The sequence below is a fragment of the Podarcis liolepis genome, assembly GCF_965112155.1.
Source record: "Podarcis liolepis genome assembly, chromosome: 7".
NCBI lineage: Eukaryota > Metazoa > Chordata > Lepidosauria > Squamata > Lacertidae > Podarcis > Podarcis liolepis.
This window is the reverse complement of record NC_139561.1, coordinates 87,302,557-87,323,273: the sequence shown is the minus strand read 5'-3', so window position 1 is coordinate 87,323,273 and position 20,717 is coordinate 87,302,557. Positions and strand designations below refer to the sequence as shown.

Sequence of the window (20,717 nt, the reverse complement as noted above, 5' to 3'; positions counted from 1 at the left end):
CCATTAGTAAAAATGGGTTAAGAGATTGTTGTGAAATGTAAAGAAAAAACGACAACGGAAGACGGAAGTGATCTCATGAATGGACATTTATCATGACAGAAATGAGTTAATAGTATTAGCACTAAAAAAAATGCTGACTCCACTGAGCACAAAATCAATACACAACTTTACACTAAACACACAAACCTACCAAGACATTCAAGAATTGTTTTTGATTTTTTTCCCTTTCTTTTTTTTTGCTACGTAGCCATGGCAATGGAGCTGCTGACTCGGTTGCGCTCTCTGTCTCTCTCTCTCTTTTTAATTCCTTTTTCTTTTTTTAACAATAAAAACATTTTAATTTTTTTTCCAGCCATATCCCCGCCCTTCTCGGTTTCTCCTCCCCCTTTGGCACCACCCCACGCGAATAAATAAGATCGCTCTTTAAAAGGAGAGGTTGGATGGAGAACAAAAAAATAAAATAAATCCAGAATGGCTGGAGACAAGTTGCATAAAAGGTAGCTGAGGTTGGTGAAGATGTCAGGCGAATGGAGGGGGCAGGAACACCATCAGCCTGCCCCCCCCAACCTGCCCCACGGCTGTCCAGAGTTTGACCCGTCCAGTCCTGCAATGCTCTGACTCTCTCCCAGACCAACACCAGAGGAAGTGGCCTGAAAATCGGACCATCGGTCAATTGACTCGGCTCACTTTCAGGCTGGTGTCTCCCCAGTTCTACCTGGCGATGATGCCAGGATCAAACTGGGGAACTTCTTTGCACAAAGCAGCTGTTCCACCGCCCTTCCTAAGCGTTCCTAAAGGACGGATCTAGGGAAGATCTGGATATAGCCTTATCGCAACCCAGACCGTTGGGGGCCACAATATGCTCAACACTGCCTGCAATGGCTGTCGGGGGGATATACAGGGTTTCAGGCGAGATGCGTTCTGCATGTGAGAAAGACCACGGCCATTAACTAGGGATGCTGAAGCCCTTCTGTCCAAACGGCATGTGAATTGTAGACCCAAAGCTTGAGGCACCCTAGGCCTGCTGGCCAGGGGAAAGAGTCTTGATTTATTATGTACAGCAGGGCCCCGTTTTCCTGTTTTCTGAACAGGAAATTGCATTATACTGAATCAGTCCATTGGTCCATGCAGCTCAGTATTGTCTACACCAGTCATTCTCAACCTTGGGTCCCCAGATATTTTTGGCTTACAACTCCCATGAACCCTAGCTCACAGGACCAGTGGTCAGGGATGATGGGAGTTGTAGGCCAAAAACATCTGGGGACCCAAGGTTGAGAAAGGCTGGTATACACCATGGGTAGGCAATCTAAGGCCCGGGGGCCGATCTGGCCCAACTGCCTTCTCAATCCGGCCCACGGATGGTCTGGGAATCAGTGTGTTTTTACATGAGTAAAAGGTAAAGGGACCCCTGACCATTAGGTCCAGTCGTGGCCGACTCTGGGGTTGCGGCGCTCATCTCGCTTTATTGGCCGAGGGAGCCGGTGTACAGCTTCCGGGTCATGTGGCCAGCATGACTAAGCCGCTTCTGGCGAACCAGAGCAGCGCATGGAAACAGCGTTTACCTTCCCGCCGGAGTGGTGCCTATTTATCTACTTGCACTTTGAGGTGCTTTCGAACTGCTAGGTTGGCAGGAGCAGGGACCAAGCAACGGGAGCTCACTCCGTAACGGGGATTCAAACCGCCGACCTTCTGATCGGCAAGTCCTAGGCTCTGTGGTTTAACCCACAGCGCCACCAGTGTCCCTTTACATGAGTAGAATGTGTCCTTTTGTTTAAAATGCATCTGTGGGTTATTTGTGGGGCCTGCCTGGTGTTTTTATACGATTAGAATGTGTGCTTTTATTTACAACGCACCTCTGGGTTATTTGTGGGGCATAGGAATTTGTTCATTTTTATTTTTTTCCAAATATAGTCTGGCCCCCCCACAAGGTCTGAGGGACAGTGGACTGGTCCCCTGCTGAAAAAAGTTTGCTGACTCCTGGTGTACACTGACTGGAAGCGACTCTGAAGGGTTTAGGACAGCCTACCCGGAGATACCGGGAAGGGTTGAGCTACGGCTGTTTTTCGGTGTATACTCTGAGAAGGATTTCCAAGCGCAGCACCCCTGTAGCAATATCCGTCCTAGCTGTAACACCTAACCCCAGTAAAAGAATACCTGCTCCCCAATTTGTGGCTCCCTTTTCCTTTTCAATCCTCTGTCACTTTTATGCATAAACATGTCTCTGAATGTTTGAAAACACAAAATTAATGGTCTCCCTTTCCCCCCTTCCCTCCCCACCCCCCGCCCCACCGCCAACATGTTTAAACAGAAACAAGAGTATTTACAATGAAGCGATGGTGGAGAAACGTTTTTGTTCACAGTTAAAAGGGAAAAAGTGACATCAAATCATCCCATTCAATAGTTTAAATCGTAAGAATTTGACAGTCTCTTGCACTTTTCCTTTCTTTCCTAATATTTATATATTTATATTATATACTTTTTAAAAAATTTATTTTATTTTTATTTTTTTATTTTTTTTCCTGTAACATGGAAGATGAGGAAAAAATCCAAAAAACACAGGTTTGATGAACATAGAAGGAGGGAGGTTAAAAAGTTCAAAATGATGGAAGGGTGAAGCTCAGAAGTTCAGAAGACGGGTTGATACAAGGTGACTGTCCCCGGCAGCGAGAGAATTCGAGATGGAATATCCCCAAATTCGGATGAAGCAAAAGTTGACCTTTTTTTTTTAAAGAAAAAAAGAAACAAACTTTTGAAAGGTGAGAGGCTGTGTCCCCCGAAAAAACAACACGCTAGAAATGTTCTTGATGCTGAGAAGGATGAAGGTGGATTTGAAAAAAAGCAGTCCGGAGGTAGCCAACCAATGTATAAATAGTCCCACGCTGCTTTAGATAAGTTTTTTTTTAATAATAATATATATATATACTTATATATATATTTATATATAGAACTTTGTGGTGTGCGAACTCGTCAAAATGCTGGATGAAAAGGATGCTCCGGATAATGGGTGTGTCTCGACACAATGTAAAAAAGGCTTTTGAGGAAGGTGGGGGAGCGTAAGGGGGGGGGAAAATGAAGGCTTGGCACTCAAAACTGGGATGTACAGACAAGCAGAGGAGAGGAGTTTCGCCTGGAAAAAGTTCCCATTCGAACTTATCAAAAGCCTTTTCCCTCACGTTCCTTTCCTCCCCCCCTTTCTTTGCCCCCTTCTCATCCCGTCACCAAACCCCCTTCATGGAACGCAATTGCCTGGAAACTGAAGAAAAGAAAACAGCAACAGTGATATGGTAAATGCAAGGGGAACAGTTAAGTGGAGAGCAGATGATAACAAGACAGTTCTCGCTCCCCCCCTCCACTGCTCCTGGGTTTCCAGCATAGGGTGTGTGCATATGTTAATGCTGAAATATGCACATGAACGTTGGCCCTTCGAGACTGAGTATTTTTCGTAAGAGAGGAAACTCTCCCCTCTTTTCTTATTATTATTTCTGCCCCAACTTCCAAAGCTGTCTCTTGCTTCTTTGATTCGGAAGCATGGAGCACTGCCTGCACCTGTTTGGCTTGAGACAGCTGCTGCGAGTGGTTCACAGGGCAATCCCAGAACGGGGCAGCAGTGACAGTGGAGTTTCTCTTTAGACTGGGGTGGGAGGGCAGCCGTAAAGTCCAGCCATGCCACGCCTCCCCCCCCCCAATGGTTGACCTTTTCAGGAACGCTTCCATTATTGAATCCATAAAAGTCTGGTTCATATTTGGCACATAGAAAGCTTGCAAACCTCAGCTGCCGACACGGCAGGCCTTCCCACAAGCACCAGTGTGGGTGTGTGGAGAGGATTAGGAGTCGAGGGACCGAAACACCCAGGAATCAGTGCTTTTGAAACTTAATAAAATTAGGAGGGAAGAAGGGGGATCAGGAAGTACTGGTAAATCCTGGTAGTGGAATCTGGTGAAGAGAGAGGAGGCAGAAAACCCAACCATTCAGAGATACGCATTGACACTGATCCCTCCACCTCGTTCCTGGCCATCAAAGTCACGGCTATGGCCAAAATAGGTACACCAGGAGAACTGTATCTTAAGCAGGTCAGACTTAAGGGGACGGGAGAGGAAACAGAATCACACCCCAGCACGGAAAACAGCAAGAGAGACACTGGCTACAGCCAAGATGAAGATCCAGCCACAACAGGGACCTCTAATTTACTCTGCAAGTTCGTCCCACCAAAATCCACAAGACCTAATTCTGAAGAAATAGGTTGAGTAGGAAGTAACTCCATTGGGAAACCATGGAAAGGACTTTGGCTGGACAAAACTAGAACCCCACAAATTTCAACAAATAGATTGTTCCCACTGGGTGTCCAAAGAGAGAGAGAGAGATGTTTTCCAACCTGAAACAATGACCCGGTTTGCTGGAGGAAGGATCTCAACCATTCGCTAGAGCTCAGAAAATGCTGGGTGTGAATCTACAGTATAAGATGGGTTTTTCAAGGTCTCCCCCACCCTACACCCTGCCCCCTCTCATTTTTTTACACTCTTACTGCAAAACCACAATATCTACAAGGTGGTAGGAATTTCGGCTAAAGCAGAGTTAAGGAACCCTTCCCTGCTCTTAAATCAGTAAGGTGTTTCACCAGATTTCACCAAATCAAACCAAACCAAACACTGTTTCACTGAGCAGATATCCCACCCCCCCAAATAAGGAGCCCGAAGACAAACTGGGCTCCCCGCGAATGAAGTTGCAAAGCATTTAGGAATCCCACCTACTATAGATTAGCATCAGAAGACCTATAGAGGTCCCCAACAGCTGCAGTAAAGACCTCAAAGGTCTCTCTTTAAAAGAAACATTTATTTTTTTGTTGTTCTGTTTTTAAAGCCACTATGGATCCTGATTTCAGATCCATCGACAAGTTCTACACTTTGCTTTAAAAAAAAAAAGTTTTAAAATATCAAAACACCCCCCACCCCTCCCAACAATTCTCCCTTAAAAAAAAAATTAAATAGCTGCATGTTCTGTATAAATAAAAGTTTGGCACTTCAAAAATGTGAGGGAAAGTGCATCTTTTTAAAACAGGATATGTCAGTATTATTCTTGATGGTTAGTTGTTCCACCAAAAAGACATTCTGGTATGATACAGTAATCCATCCATCCCCCAGACTGGTACCCTCCAGATGTTTTCAACCACAACTAAAACATCTGGGGGCACCAGGTTGAGGACGGCTGCAGTTAATCATTCCCAAGTTGCAGGGGCCAGAAGCGGTTCCCTGTTGCTCCCCCCCCCCACCCCTTCCAGAGTCTCAAATAAAAGAAGACGAAAACTCATTTTGTGGATTTGAAAGGGAAGAGTGAAGGGGGTGGGGAGGAGCTAAGAATTTACTGGGGAAGTTCTCCTGCACTAGCTCTTGTGGTATGGACAGGAGATGTGCACAGTGGCCCTGCCCTTGCACAGCTCAGCTGCTATTCGGTTCAGGGGAACCAGGTGCAGGAAACCTTTGCAGAAAGAGCTACTTGGCTGAAGGAGGGGTCTCAGCACCAAAAGGATTTGGGCATTCTCAGCGGGGAGCTCTGTGTGCAAGTGCTGTTGGCCAAAGTGAGTACCCAGGTTAAGGACACCGTGAGCCCATGGAGAAGCTCACCTTTGCAGAGAAGACCCCAAAAAATAAAATGGAAAGGGCTTCACGGACTTTTGGGCATGTGAGCCAGTTGCTAGAAGATACATGCTCTCTCTCATGCAAAAGGGGGGTGTTTAGGTGGAAGAAGGAAAGAGAATTGTGAGCCAACAGCCAGATTTGTTCCCCAGCCTTTTTTTGCAATCAAAGCCAGTGCCTGGTTCATATAGAAACCTCCAGGCCATCCTTATCTTGTGCTAGGAGTTCTCTGTGCTGGAATCCAAACGGTTCGGCTCAATGGATCTCCTAGCAGAGTGCAGGCCTTGATTCCTCAGACAGAGGCCCGAGGGCCAACAGACAGGGGATTCATTCCAGTCAAAATGTCAATGAGAATCATAACAATCTGCAGCAGGCAATTCTGCAATCCAGATTACCGTAGACCGGACTGCATTCCGCAACTTCAGAGAGCAGAGATGGGACTGTATTCCGCGTCTCCCGAGGCGCAACAAAAATTCTGCAGCACGCTCGGCAATGTGGGCAACTCAGTCACAAGCCAATATGGGCGTTTGCTGTCCTTGCCGGGAGATTCTCGAGTTATTTTAATTCTGTAGAAAGATGGGAATAATTCCCTAGGGCCCTAGGTGCCCAAGCGCCCACAGAATTCCTGGGCACCCACAAATTTCAGTGCCAGGGCCATGCACACTGCGTGGCACCTGTGGCCCCAGACAGCCATGATTGTGAGGCCATACTGGCACTTCTGGACGGGAATAAAATGCTGGTCACAGCTCCTTAATCTCAGTTTCCGTTTAGGAAAAGGAAAGGAAAAAGGGGAAGGGACTTTTTGATCCACATGGCTTCAAAAATACAATTGAAAGCATCTCAGCAGCAGAGAAGTTTTGAGGAAGCTTCCCAGGCTGGGGTGGGGGTGCTTTAGTGCAAAATATCCTGGCCCTCCCCATCGCTAGCAGAAGTCGGGGGGCATTCTGCAAAAAATGGAGAAGCGTAAGAAAAAATATGCAAACTGGTCTCATGAGCATAATTCACCCAGGTTGCAGAATCCACATTTTCTCTGTCGCAGAATTGGGGTTTCCTTGGCACGGAATTTGGATAATGAAAGTGCTCATGAGATCCCATAGTAGAAGGGAGGGGCGGGAGGGGAGGGGGAGAAACAGCAGGAAGGAGTAGAAATCATAGCCTTGGAATACACTGTCAAAATATCTGCAGCATTGGGACGATAGGGGTGCTGGGGCGGGGGTTTCCCTTTTTGTCTTACACATCCATAGTATTAAAAAAGACGCAGACTAAGAGTTTGGCACAAAAACATTTCCTCGTCTTCCTCCCCGCCCCCACCCGACAAAAAGTCTTGATATGCAACACACTTGCAAAACAGCAGCAATATTTTGTTCACCGTTTAAGAAGAATAAAACACCACCCGGGCGGCCCGGAATCTCAGCCAGTGTCAATAGAAGCATTAGGTCACTGGCCATGTCTTTCACTGACCGGCAAAATCTTTCTCGGATAATACGCTGGCTGTGGCAGCTCTCCCTCCCTCCATAAAATCAGTGCAAGATGCTATATATAGATATTGCTTCCTTATTATTATTTTTTTTTTTAGTATTTAAGTTTCACATTTTGAGTTTTTTGTTTTTTGTGTTGTTGTTTTTTGCTCCCTAGTGGTTTTAGAGTCTTAAGACCCTCCTTTCAATCTAAGAAGGAAAACAGAACTGAGACTTAATAAGCAACGAGTCCCCTGCCTCCCCATCTCTCGGCCAGAGTCGGCCCCAGCACCGGCCTCGCCTGACCCTTGCGCAAAATCACCTAGGTGCCTAGAGAAAGTGGGGGGAAGTGCAGAAGTCTCCCAACCGCTCCGACTCCCAACTTTACCCCGTGCTTCAGAAAGAACCAGGGAGGAAGTGTTTCCCTTCTAGCAGGGGGCAAAATATTGCACAAGTCCACACCTCAAAGCTGCGGTCAGGAGGAGAGTTGCACATCTAGGCTGCAAGAGATAATATTTGTGCTAACAAAAGCTATGAGCGCATTGAGAAGCCGCCAGAAGGTTAGACGGCACCACCATTGCTCTCACTCGTCCCCATCCCCACCCCGATTCTTCGCAAATATGCCCCAGTTGGCTCCTGACCCAATTGGAAACGTCTCAGCCGTTCCAAACAGGATTCTTCCCCGCAAATTCAGCTGCACGAAAATCTCCTGCCGCCAACCTTACGACAAACAAGCCAACGTACACAGAGATGCTCAAGTTAGGTCACCCTCAGATAGTACCGCGCCACAGGCTAGCCACGATGGCTGCAAGATTGCTCGTGCCTTGCGCGGCTCGGAAAGGAAGTCATGCGCCGTGCCACAGGTACGCCGCATCGCGGTGAGGTCCGGGTGACGAGGTAGACATCCACTTCACATTTTGAGAACTGGACGCAGGAAGTCGTCCTGTTCTGGGACAGGGAAACAGCCACGCCGCCAGAGCAACCGGCAGCAGGAACCCTACCCCCGTCAAACATAACTTCCAAGCAACCTTTTAATCGAAAACGAAAGAAAGAAAGAAAGAAAGAAAGAAAGAAAGAAAGAAAGAAAGAAAGAAAGAAAGACAAAGACTGATGCAACCCAGTGTCTGACATTGCACCGCATATGCTTCAGGTTTCGTTCAGCCTTCTGGGCTCTTCCTAAGGTTCCCACAAGGGAGTATGACACAGACACACACACACACGACACAGAAGCCGGGGTGAGGGATGTTCCTATTTAAAATGCTGGCACCTTCAAAAAGCAGATAGGGTCACAGCCTCTCCGGGAGTTAAAGAGGTTGCAGCGAGCCCTATATGTAAACATAGCAGGGAGATAACCCTGATTTATTTATTGCCCTTCTGAGGGCGAGTGAATGGGTGGGAAATTGAACCTTCAGTGGCCGGCAAACATGGAGGGATAAGAGGCCAGAGCAACACAGAGAAAGCCCTGTGCTTGGGCTACCAAACTAAAAGCCGCCACTCAGGTTGTGGGGGGGGGATGAGGGCCCAGAAAGGGGGAGTCGCGCTGCTTCTGCAGCCAACCGTACCCCAACATTTCTCGGGTTTCAAACCCGGCATCTGTCACCGTCCCAAGGGCACCGGAAACAGAAAGTGGCAGGGAACTGGGTTCCCTACCGGGCCCAGTCACTGGGAATAAAGGCCCTTCTCACCGCTGGGAATACTGGTTATAGAAAGGCCAGCGGGAGGGGCAGGGGGTCGAAGGGAAGCCGCAATTGGGCAGGGGGTCCAGAGAGGCCTTCAGCAGCCCCCTTGTCGAGATATAGTTTATTTTGGAAGAAGAAGAAGAAGAGTTTGGATTTGATATCCCGCTTTATCACTACCCTAAGGAGTCCCAAAGCGGCTAACATTCTCCTTTCCCTTCCTCCCCCACAACAAACACTCTGTGAGGTGAGTGGGGCTGAGAGACTTCAGAGATGTGTGACTGGCCCAAGGTCACCCAGCAGCTGCAGGTGGAGGAGCGGGGAAGCGAACCCGGTTCACCAGATTACGAGTCCACCGCTCTTAATCACTACACCACACTGGCTCTCCTCCAGTTCTCCTCCTGCTCAAGAGAGTTAATACTGACAATGGCAGCTGTCTCCACGCATCTCAGGAGGCCCTCAAGCTTCCACTGGGTAGGCAGAGGGGAAAGAGGAGTTGTGCCACCTTTGAGGGACGGGCCAATCACACCTGGCTGGACAGCAGCACCCAGGGCTGAGTCAAAATGGCCCTTCTCTTCCTAGTTCCGGCCCTGGGTTTTTATCAAACAGGGCAGTGAACTTGTTGAGAAAGATGGGGTGTGTTTTTGTTTGCAGCCGTTCGGAAAGAAAACAAGACTTTGGCTCCCCAAAACCGAGGGAAGCTCCGAGAAACCGAGGGAAGCTCCCTTCTCCTTGCTCTCAGAACGCAAGAAAAGAGAGGCCTTGCCTGTGTGGGGTATTGTAGCCTCACAGGAAATGCCACTCCCCGATGCTGAGAAATCGAGATTCCTGAGAGGCGCCGCAACAGGAAGTAGCCAAGCGCATCAAAGGAGGCTGCCGCCTCGCGACACCCAGGGAGAAAGTAGCTCGAATCACCTGCCACGGGGATGGGAGTGCGACTTCCGCATCCGCAGAAACGAGGCCCTGCTACTTTGACCCCGTTCTACATTTGTGTCACCCCTCTTACAACGCTGGCGCTCATCCATTCGCAGGAGGAGCAAGCTCACAAGCTCAGAGCTCCGTCAAGACTCACGGCTCACCAAAAATTATTCTCAGTATAAAGAGGGATAAACGCACCCTCGCCCACAACTTTCTGAACAAATTTACCTTGCCTTTTTTTGTTTGTTTTGTTTCTTCTGATTAGTAGGGCTGATAAACAGGGGGGAAAGGACGTACACGCCCCCCCTCCCCTCCGAAATGAAACTATGCATAGAAGAATTGTAAAACAAACAAACGGACAAAAACAAGAAAGCGAAAATCAAAGGGGGAAAAGCCTATCAACTCAACCAAGCCGTTTGCCCAACGCAGAGCCCATTCCAGTCCAACCCCTCAACCTCACCTTAGAACGAGCCACACTACCTACAGGTAAGAAAAACCCACGTTTAGCATCACTACGAAATGCAGGCGTATTAGGTAGAGAGACTCATCAATTTCAGAGTTCAAGGTCATGGGGCAGATGTCACTTTGTGAACCCCATCTCTGCTTCCCTCGACATATAGCGATATATTCTGAAAACCCCGTCTACAGAGCATCCACAGAGATTGATGCTCGGCGTGGGCCCGGAAGAGGGATACAAGGTGACCGCTCCCCGTCAAGGAATTCGGAAGTTGATCTACACTTTGGGGAGTTGGGGGGCAAGAAACATGACGAGACAGATCTCTCCCCCACCCCCCACCCCCATCGGGATTCTTGGTTAAGAAACTCAGAAAGAAAGAGGAAAAGAAAGAGGAATTTCTTGTTTTCTTAAAAAATGTTTTTTTTTCTATTAAAATCCATATCAACTCAAAAAGAAAAGAAAATGTCGCCATATATATATACATATATATGTGTGTGTATATATGTATATATATCTGTATATATACACACACACACAAACAGGTTGCACCATTGGCAAAATAAAGGTCCAGGAAAACGTTTGCCGGGCTGCTTCCCAAGCAGAAGGGTGTGTGTGTGTGTGTGTGTGTGTGTAAGAGAGAGAGATGGACACTGGACTGGGGCTGGTGTTGGGCAGGTTACAATTTTAATGATTAAAGAATTGACTTGAATTCTACTCCTTCCCCCAGACTTCCCTCCGGCCTTCTCTTATCCCACTTTCTGCGGGTTGGTGGCTCGGACTCCTTGCTCATACGTTACTCGCTGGCTGATAAGATACTGCGCCGCTTGCGTAGCGGCCGGAGTGCCTGTGATGGTGACTTTACGGTTCCTAGTACCCGGGATAAACTCCCCCTTTTTGGAAATCTGGATGCGGGCGCCCGTCAGCTCCTGGTATTCCACCAACGTCTTGCCGCCTTTCCCCAAAATGGCGCCCACTAGGTTCTCCGGAACGGCAATCTCCACCATATCTTTGGCGCTTTCCACCAGCTTCTCCGTGGCCAAGAAGGAGCTGGCCACCAGGGGAGAGGCTGTCCCCAAGTAGCCATTGGCTGCCCCGGTGGCAGCGGCTAGGGAACCCAACGTGAAGGCCCCCACGGCGCCGGCTGGGGTGGTGGTACTGGTGGACGCTTCGTTGGCGTAGGAAGCCAAGAGGTTAGCGGCGGCAGCGGCGGCTGGGTTCGCGCCGGCGGCCACGGCGGCCAGCACTCCGGAGGCGGCGGCTGAGTTGAGGCCGAGCCCCAGAGAGCTGGTGTTGTATCCATAGCTCGCCAAGGTGTTCAGAGCCGTGCTGATGGCCAAAAGGTCACTGCCAGAGAAGCCCGGCAGGGCGGCCGGGAACGCTCCCACCCCGGCCAGGCTGGTGTGGCCCAGCAGGCCCGAAGCGGTGGCTGCGGCCGCGGCGGCGGGCAGCACGTCCGTGGAGTTGGCGTAAGGGGATCCGGTGGGGTTGGAGTTGGCCACGGGGCCAGCGATGTTGGCGTAGCTGATGTTGAGGCAGCTGCTGCTCTGCGGGTCCTCCTGGATCTTCTGCACGATGATGTCCACCGCCTTGTGGATCTGCTCGGGCTCGCCGCTGATGGTCACCACACGTTCCTGGAGGTTGATGCCCTCGGGCTTCTGGCTCAGCTGTACCCAGGCTCCAGACTGCTCCATGATGGCCTTGACCGTGGCCCCGCCTTTGCCGATGATCAGCCCGGCTGTGCTGTTGGGAACAATCACCTTGGCCTGCGTTGGGGGGAAACGAGAGAAGAAGAGGAGGAGTTTGAGGTTTCATTTATACGTACAGGTATATATATTACAGGGACGCGGGTGGCGCTGTGGGTTAAACCACAGAGCCTAGGACTCAGAAGTTCGGCGGTTCGAATCCCCGCGACGGGGTGAGCTCCCGTTGCTCGGTCCCTGCTCCTGCCAACCTAGCAGTTCGAAAGCACACCAGTGCAAGTAGATAAATAGGTACCGCTCCGGCGCGAAGGTAAACGGTGTTTCCGTGCGCTGCTCTGGTTCGCCAGAAGTGGCTTAGTCATGCTGGCCACATGACCCGGAAGCTGTACGCCGGCTCCCTCGGCCAATAAAGCGAGATGAGCGCCACAACCCCAAAGTCGGCCACGACTGGACCTAATGGTCAGGGGTCCCTTTACCTTTACCTATATATATTATGGTTACCAGATGTCCCCATTTCCCGGGGACAGTCCCCAGATTTACAAATCTATCATCCGTCCCCGGAATGTCCCCGGATTTATATTTTAAGTGTTGCAGATTTATTAGTAGGGATGAATGTTGTGTGATGGGTTCAATGGCACAAGACACATCATAAGGGGACTTCCGGCGAGGCAACATGGCGGGCGCCACGGCAGTGGGCAGCTCCTGAAGCACTGTATCTTTAAACTCAACCTCCTTGTTATTAGCATCACCTGGAGTCGGCTTTATATGTTTCTCAAAAAATATTGTTAGTAGCAGTGACTACATTATTACATGAGCACTGTTCCACAGCATTTGATATTTTCATTCACGAAATAAGATGAGGTATGTACTCTTTCTCATTACTGTTTGTATCACAGTTTATAATTTTTGTAAAGTGATATCTCATGCAGGTCATCGTCTATAAAATTTTATTTTCAGTTTATGAAACAATTCTATATCCTCTCACCACCCTGACGAAGATCTACGAAACAGTAGTCAATATCTGGAATCTCTGTTCAGTGTTGGACATTATATTTGCTGAATACACAAAGCTTCACAGCTTATCGTACAAAGTTTGGTACCTCGCTTCATTTAAAGACTTTCAGAGACTTTGAGTCTAAGATTTCATTTTGAACTTGTTATTGTTTGAAGGAATTCTATAGATTGTCTATTATATATGTATATGGTCATCGTGTTGCCTAAACATTGTTGACGAAGCTCCTGAAGCCAGCCAGAGCCAACTGCACTACCAGGCTGGCTCTGGGCTGCTGAGACTGCCGCTGCCGCCGCCACTGCCGAGGGGGAACCGGGGGCGCCCGGTGCGCCAACTGGGGGAACTGCTGGCACACACCCCCACAACCCAAACTGAGCCAGGAGTAAGAGTGCCCGGCCACCCGGCCGACTGCCCAGCGGCGCTCCAGGGCCAGGAAAACCCTGGAGCCGATGCAGGGAGAAGGAGGAGAGGAGAAGGAGAAGGAAGAGAGAGAAAAAGAAGGAGAAAAAAGAGCGGAGCCCCAACCTTGCCGCGCCGCTGCCGCCACTGAGGAGGAGAGGTTGGAGAGCACCGGGAGGGCAAGGACACATGGCCGAACCCAGGCCTGACCCGAGTCTACTCCATGGCGGCTAGCGCACCAAGAGAACACCCAGAGAAAGGCCACGCGACAGAAGAGACCACAGAAGAGAAGATATTACTTCTTAATTATTATTTTTAAATAACTTTTTAAAAATAACTTTTTTTTCTCTCCCTCCCCCCAAAAAAGTGTCCCCGGATTCTTTGAAAAAAATCTGGTAACCTTAATATATATCCCTGCTTTCCCACCTATAGGGCCTTCAAACTGCTTAGGTTCCACAGGCTGCAAGGCTACCTTAGCAGACTGGCAGAGGGACCACAGAGTTAAAACACGGAAGTAAGAGATGGAAAGAAGTAAAGAGGAATGGCAAACTAAGCCTCTGGATTACACCGTAATGGCAAAAACTGACCGGAAAGCTCAGGAACCAAGAAGAGAAAAACTTCAAGAAAGAAGGGGAGACAATTATAATTTAAGAGACCACTGTAAGCAGATGAAAACATTAGCAGGATTTTAATCTCACTTGTAATGTAACAAACTCTATGGATAACATGGATGGATATAAAATATAGATTTGATATAATATGCGGTTGAAAACGCTGACATGGGGGGAGGTCTCGAGATTCAGAGAAATCTCTGAATAGGGAGATGTATTTGGTTTTGTTATGAATCTATATTTGAAAAATCAAATGAAAACTATTTTTTTAAAAATAAACACAGGAGTAAATGCTATAGATTGAACTGAGCCATCCCGAAGCTGTGATTACCTTCTGCAAGCCAACTGCCCTTTATGAAGCACACATCTCTCTTATGCACAGATCTTTGGACAGGCTAAAATTAGTAGGGTAGGGTAGAGGGACTCTTATATCTTGCCACCCACGCAAGGTTTTTCAATTCTCTGTCTCGAAGGAGGGCTGGGAGTCACCATCTTATCACGGCTTTATGTACTGCAGACCAGCACATGACAGGAAGAGGAAGTCCTTAGCAGCAGCACAGCACTTCCCTGGCAGAATCTTGTGACGTCCCAGGAATGTGAGACAGGCTTGTAGAAACCGAGAGCGGGCTTTCATTAGAATCCTGCTTTTCTCTTGCACGAAACTGAGGTGCAAGTTCTGTTCCCGTGTCGTTGAAGAGGTGCATTACTGAAAGGGAAGAGTGCGCCGGGAAAAGGATCTGAAGGGCTTTATTTTGCCACGGCAGGGGTAGGGAATCGCAGAATAATAGAATTGTCATGTTGGAAGGGATCCTGAGCGCCACCAAACCCCCCCCCCCCTTGCAAGGAAAGGGGAGGAAGGCGTCCTTATGCTGTTTTTATTTATTTAATTTTACGGTTTAATTTATAAGATCTCATACCCAACCTTCTCCATAAGGTCCCAATAATAATAGTAATTTATTATTTGTACCCCGCCCATCTGGCTGGGTTTCCCCAGCCACTCTGGGCGGCTTCCAACAAAGACCAAAAATACACCAAAATATCACACATTAAAAACTTCCCTGAACAGGGCTGCCTTCAGATGTCTTCTAAATGTCAGGTAGTTGTTTATCTCCTTGACATCTGATGGGAGGGCATTCCACAGGGCGGGTGCCACTACCGAGAAGGCCCTCTGCCTGGTTCCCTGTAACTTGGCTTCTCTCAGTGAGGGAACTGCCAGAAGGCCCTCGGCGGTGGATTTCAGTGTCCGGGCAGAACGATGGGGGTGGAGACGCTCCTCCAGGTATACTGGGCCGAGGCCCAGAGTGGGTTACAACAAAATAATAATAATAATAATAATAATAATAATAATAATAATAATAATAATAATATTCAAATCAGTTAAAACAATTTGCAATTTAAAACCTGCAAATATACCTCAGTGGCCACAGTAAAGAGATTCACCTTCAGAATCTGATGAAAGCTCTACAAGGAAGGCACCATCGTGGTTTTCTATGCTTTCCTAAAGACTGAAGTCCTAACTCACCTGCCTGCCATTAATTCCACAAACTCCACCCCTCCTTATTTATGTATTTATGAACTTTCCCCGCCGTGACCTTATTTGCCATCCGGGGGGGGGTGGGGGTGGGGAATGCATATAGTCTATCAGTGCAAAGGAAGGCGATTATTCAGCACCACGGAGAGCAACAGCCCCCAACCCTCACATTCAAATGCTGGTCTTCATCTGCTCTCAGGAAAAGTTGGGTCCGGAAAGTTCAGGGTAGTTGTGTTCACCCAACTACCCTAATAGCTCCTGAAGGAGGGGCACCCCAGATTCTTCCAGGAGCATCCAGCGTGAGACTGTGTGACGCAGCAGCTAAAATAGCCAATGCAATTCTGGGCTGCATCAATAGGAGTATAGCATCTAGATCAAGGGAAGTAATAGTGCCACTGTATTCTGCTCTGGTCAGACCTCACCTGGAGTACTGTGTCCAGTTCTGGGCACCACAGTTCAAGAAGGACACTGACAAACTGGAACGTGTCCAGAGGAGGGCAACCAAAATGGTCAAAGGCCTGGAAACCATGCCTTATGAGGAACGGCTAAGGGAGCTGGGCATGTTCAGCCTGGAGAAGAGAAGGTTAAGGGAATGATATGATAGCCATGTTCAAATATATAAAAGGATGTCACATAGAGGAGGGAGAAAGGTTGTTTTCTGCTGCTCCAGAGAAGCGGACACGGAGCAATGGATCCAAACTACAAGAAAGAAGATTCCACCTAAACATTAGGAAGAACTTCCTGACAGTAAGAGCTGTTCGAGAGTGGAATTTGCTGCCAAGGAGTGTGGTGGAGTCTCCTACTTTGGAGGTCTTTAAGCAGAGGCTTGACAACCATATGACAGGAGTGCTCTGATGGTGTTTCCTGCTTGGCAGGGGGTTGGACTCGATGGCCCTTGTGGTCTCTTCCAACTCTATGATTCTATGATTCTATGACTGTTCTAGGTCACCGGTGGTTTCTTTCCCTGTGCTCTTATGAGTTGCAGTTATTGCTTTCATATATTTGTAGAAGGATTCATAGGAAGTGACGCCAAGGATCATCGAATCCAACCTCCTGTAATGCAATAATAATACACCTGTCCCATATATCCCGCATTATCACCACGATGCGCTAACCAACTGAGCTATCCAGGAGTGAGACAGCCCAGGGTTTGGCTCCAGGCACCCTAGCTGGTGGCGGGGGGCGCTGTGGGTTAAACCACAGAGCCTAGCGCTTGCCGATCAGAAGGTTGGCGGTTCGAATCCCCGCGACGGGGTGAGCTCCCGTTGCTCGGTCCCTGCTCCTGCCAACCTAGCAGTTCGAAAGCACACCAGTGCAAGTACATAAATAGGTACCACTCTGGCGGGAAGGTAAACGGTGTTTACATGCGCTGCTCTGGTTCGCCAGAAGCGGCTTAGTCATGCTGGCCACATGACCAGTGTACGCCGGCTCTCTCGGCCAGTAAAGCGAGATGAGTGCCGCAACCCCAGAGTCGGCCACGACTTGACCTAATGGTCAGGGGTACCTTTACCTTTACCTTTATCCTAGCCTTGGGAGAAACTGAGGCATGCACACATAAGAAGAGGAAGAAGAGGAAGAAGAGGAAGAAGAAGAAGAGGAGTTTGGATTTGATATCCCGTTTTATCACTACCCTAAGGAGTCTCAAAGCAGCTAATCTCCTTTCCCCTCCTTCCCCACAACAAACACTCTGTGAGGTGAGTGAGGCTGAAAGAAGTATGACTAGCCCAAGGACAGACACCCAGCAGCTGCATGTGGAGGAGCAGGGAAGCGAACCCAGTTCACCAGATTACGAGTCCACTGCTCTTAACCTGGTCTGCTTACAGCCAGGGCTCTGAGCTAAGCAGAAAAGAGGGGAAAGGAGAATCAGAATTCTGACTCCCCTTGGGAATCAAATTCTGGAACCTACATGAAATATGCAGCCTAGGACTCACAGCTGTCCATGGAAGCACAGGTCAATTCTGGTCCTGAATGGGGTAACTGTGCCCCTGAATGACAAGGTGTGCAGCCTGGGAGTCATTTTGGACTCACGGCTGTCCATGGAGGCGCAGGTCCATTCTGTGTCCAGGGCGGCTGTCTCCCAGCTTCATCTGGTACGCAGGCTGAGACCCTACCTGCCCACCGACTGTCTCACCAGAGTGGTGCATGCTCTAGTTATCTCCCGCTTGGTCTACTGCAATGCTCTCTGCGTGGGGCTTCCTTTGAAGGTGACCCAGAAACTGCAACTAATCCAGAATGTGGCAGCTAGACTGTTGACTGGGAGCGGCCACCAGGACCATATAACACCGGTCCTGAAAGACTTACATTGGCCCCCAGTACGTTTCCAAGCACAATTCGAAGTGTTGGTGCTCAATTCAAAGTGTTTAAAGCCCTAAACGGCCTCGGCCAAGTATGTTTGAAGGAGCGTCTCCACCCCCATCGTTCTGCCCGGACACTGAGATCCAGCACCGAGGGCCTTCTGGCAGTTCCCTCATTGCGAGAAGTGAGGTTACAGGGAACCAGACAGAGGGCCTTCTTGGTAGTGGTGCCTGCCCTGTGGAACAACCTCCCTTCAGATGTGAAGGAAATAAGCAGCTATCTTCATGAGAAGAGAAGACTCCCTGGAAAAGACCCTGATGTTGGGAAAGATGGAGGGGCCAAGGAGAAGGGGACGACAGAGGACGAGATGGTTGGACAGTGTTCTCGAAGCTACCAGCATGAGTTTGACCAAACTGTGGGAGGCAGTGGAAGACAGGAGTGCCTGGTGTGCTCTGGTCCAGGGGGTCACGAAGAGTCGGACACGACTACACGACTAAACAACAACAACAAAGGCAAACTAAGGCCCGGGGGCCGGATCCGGCCCAATCACCTTCTCAATCCAGTCTGTGGAGGGTCCGGGAATCAGCATGTTTTTACATGAGTAGAATGTGTCCTTTTATTTAAAATGCACCTCTGGGTTATTTGTGGGGCATAGGAATTTGTTCATTTCCCCCCCCAAAAATATAGTCCGGCCCCCCACAAGGTCTGAGGGACAGTGGACCTGCTGAAAAAGCTTGCTGACCCCTGTTTTGGGGCTTCCTTTCCAGTGAGCCTCTCTGGCTTTGGAGATTTCAGCAGACTTTGCCGAACCGTTGAAAGGCAGCGGCAGAAGATGATGCGAGGAAAGTTGGCACATGGGGCGACGGGGGAGGGGGTGGAAGGGTGGGTATTCGCAGAGATGGCTTCAGGGGCTTTCTGACGGAGAGGGAGGGGTCTCCTTAACCCCAGCCACCCCAATGCCTTTATATAACCGCCGAGAAAGCAGAAAGCCATCCAGATTTAGCAAGGAAATGCTCTTATGTAATCGAGCGACGGGCACCTCCCGAAATCCGTCGCCTCGTCCAACCCAGAGAGCAAGGGCGCTGGATTAGTGGCAAGGGGACCGGGAGAGAGCAGGGAACCAGAGGAGAAAGTCTTTCTCTGCTGGCAGCCGGGTGCTTTACCCAAACTCAGGGGAAAGCCATGTACCGTATTTTTCGCACCATAGGACGCACCAGACAATAGGGTGCACTTTGTTTTAGAGGGGGGAGAACAAGGAAAAAAAATTCTCCCCCTCTCTGCCCAGCGCCCCTTCGGTGAAGCGGCAGGAGGCGATGCACAGAGAGGGGGAGAACTTTCCCCCTCTTGTTTTCCCGCTCTAAAACAAGGTGCCGTTTAAGGTGCGTTCAGGCGGCTACCTTGGAAGCCTGGAGAGCGAGAGGGGTCGGTGTGCACTGACCCCTTGCTCTCCAGGCTTCAGGTTCCTTTCGACCTGCTCTTTGGGGCTGGCGGGGGGAAGCCCACCACCAGCCCCAAAGAGCAGGTCAGGGAGCAGCGGAAAGGCGCAGCGGAGAGGCTCCTGCCATAGCCGCGCGTCACCTCTCCAGCCGGGAGAGGGTCGCGGGGTGCTTCTTTAGGCCCGCGCGTGCTCTCCCGGCTGGAGAGGTGACGCGGGGCTGTAGAGGCTCCTGCCATAGCCGCGCGTCACCTCTCCAGCCGGGAGAGGGTCGCGGGGCTATGGCGTCTTCGCTCCATAGGACGCACACACATTTCCCCTTCATTTTTGAAGGGGGAAAAGTGCATCCTATAGAGCGAAAAATACGGTAATCTGTGAATATCTTCTCCAGGCAGGAGGACCCGGCCAGCTCTGAAAATAGATGTTGAAGACACTCCTGAGGTCAAAGAGCACCCTTGGGGGCAGAAAACCTGACCCAGATGACATTAACAAGGCTCCACAATTCTGGTCATCGCCCCCCGCTGCACAAATGCAATGAGTGCAAAAGAAAGAGGAGTTGAAGCTGGGGAGGCAGGTGATGGAATATTTCAGGCATCCCCAAACTCGGCCCTCCAGCTGTTTTGGGACTACAACTCCCATCATCCCTAGCTAACAAGACCAGTGGTCGGGGATGGTGGGAATTGTGCCTCCAGGGGTGAAGTCAAACCACTGCATTAGTGACACACCCCCCCCCCCGGGTGCAAAGCCTGGGTCATGTTTATGGAGGTCCCGGGCTGGCCAGATGACAAGACCCCTTCTCAGCTTCGCTGATATGGTCCAAAGGAAAGCATAGTGAGATGTTTGGCAACAGCTTGGTGGCAGGAGTTATTGGAAGGAGGTGTGCAAGGCACCATCCAACTGCCTTAGGGACTCCACTCTGGATTTGTGTAATAATAATAATAATAATTTTTATTTATACCCCGCCCTCCCCAGCCAAGGCCGGGCTCAGGGCGGCTAACAAGCAATAATAAAAACAAGTTGAATGAATACAACTTAAAAACAAGATTAAAATACAACATTAAAAGATTGAAACATTAAAAGATTAAAATGCAGCCTCATCACAGGAGGAGAAAGGAAAAAGAAAGAGGGGGAGGGAATCAAATTGGCTCCAAGCCAAAGGCCAGGCGGAACAACTCTGTCTTACAGGCCCTGCGGAAAGAAATCAGATCCTGCAGGGCCCTGGTCTCATGAGGCAGAGCGTTCCACCAGGCAGGGGCCAGTGTTGAAAAGGCCCTGGCTCTGGTTGAGGCTAATCTAACTTCCTTAGGGCCCGGGACGACTAGGGTATTGCTATTTATGGACCTTGAGGCTCTCCGTGGGGCATACTGGGAGAGGCGGTCCCGTAGGTACGAGGGCCCTAGCATTTACTCCTGAGTCGTTTCTTCTCCCAACGATATCCTGCAACTGGTATATTGGTGAATAAAGAACAACAATACAGCCGTACCTTGGAAGTCGAACGGGATCCGTTCTGGAAGTCCGTCCGTCTTTCAAAACGTTCGGAAACCAAAGTGTGGCTTCTGATTGGCTGCAGGAAGCTCCTGCAGCCAATCAGAAGC

The 20,717-nt window shown here is 49.5% G+C and overlaps 2 protein-coding genes across 3 annotated transcripts in view; one reads left to right on the top strand and one right to left on the bottom strand.

Annotated features, from left to right (window-relative positions):
• The window catches only part of NANOS2 (nanos C2HC-type zinc finger 2), a 136,303-nt gene that overhangs the window by 60,160 nt on the left and 55,426 nt on the right, over nt 1-20,717 (top strand). The gene's annotated exons all lie outside the window — the stretch shown is intronic.
• The window catches only part of NOVA2 (NOVA alternative splicing regulator 2), a 78,328-nt gene continuing 60,102 nt past the window's right edge, over nt 2,492-20,717 (bottom strand). For both annotated transcript variants that reach the window (XM_083515907.1, XM_083515908.1), the window contains exon 4: nt 2,492-11,902. In XM_083515907.1, coding sequence (XP_083372033.1) covers nt 10,886-11,902 — 1,017 coding nt within the window. In that variant the 3' untranslated portion in view covers nt 2,492-10,885. The remainder of the gene's footprint in view (nt 11,903-20,717) is intronic.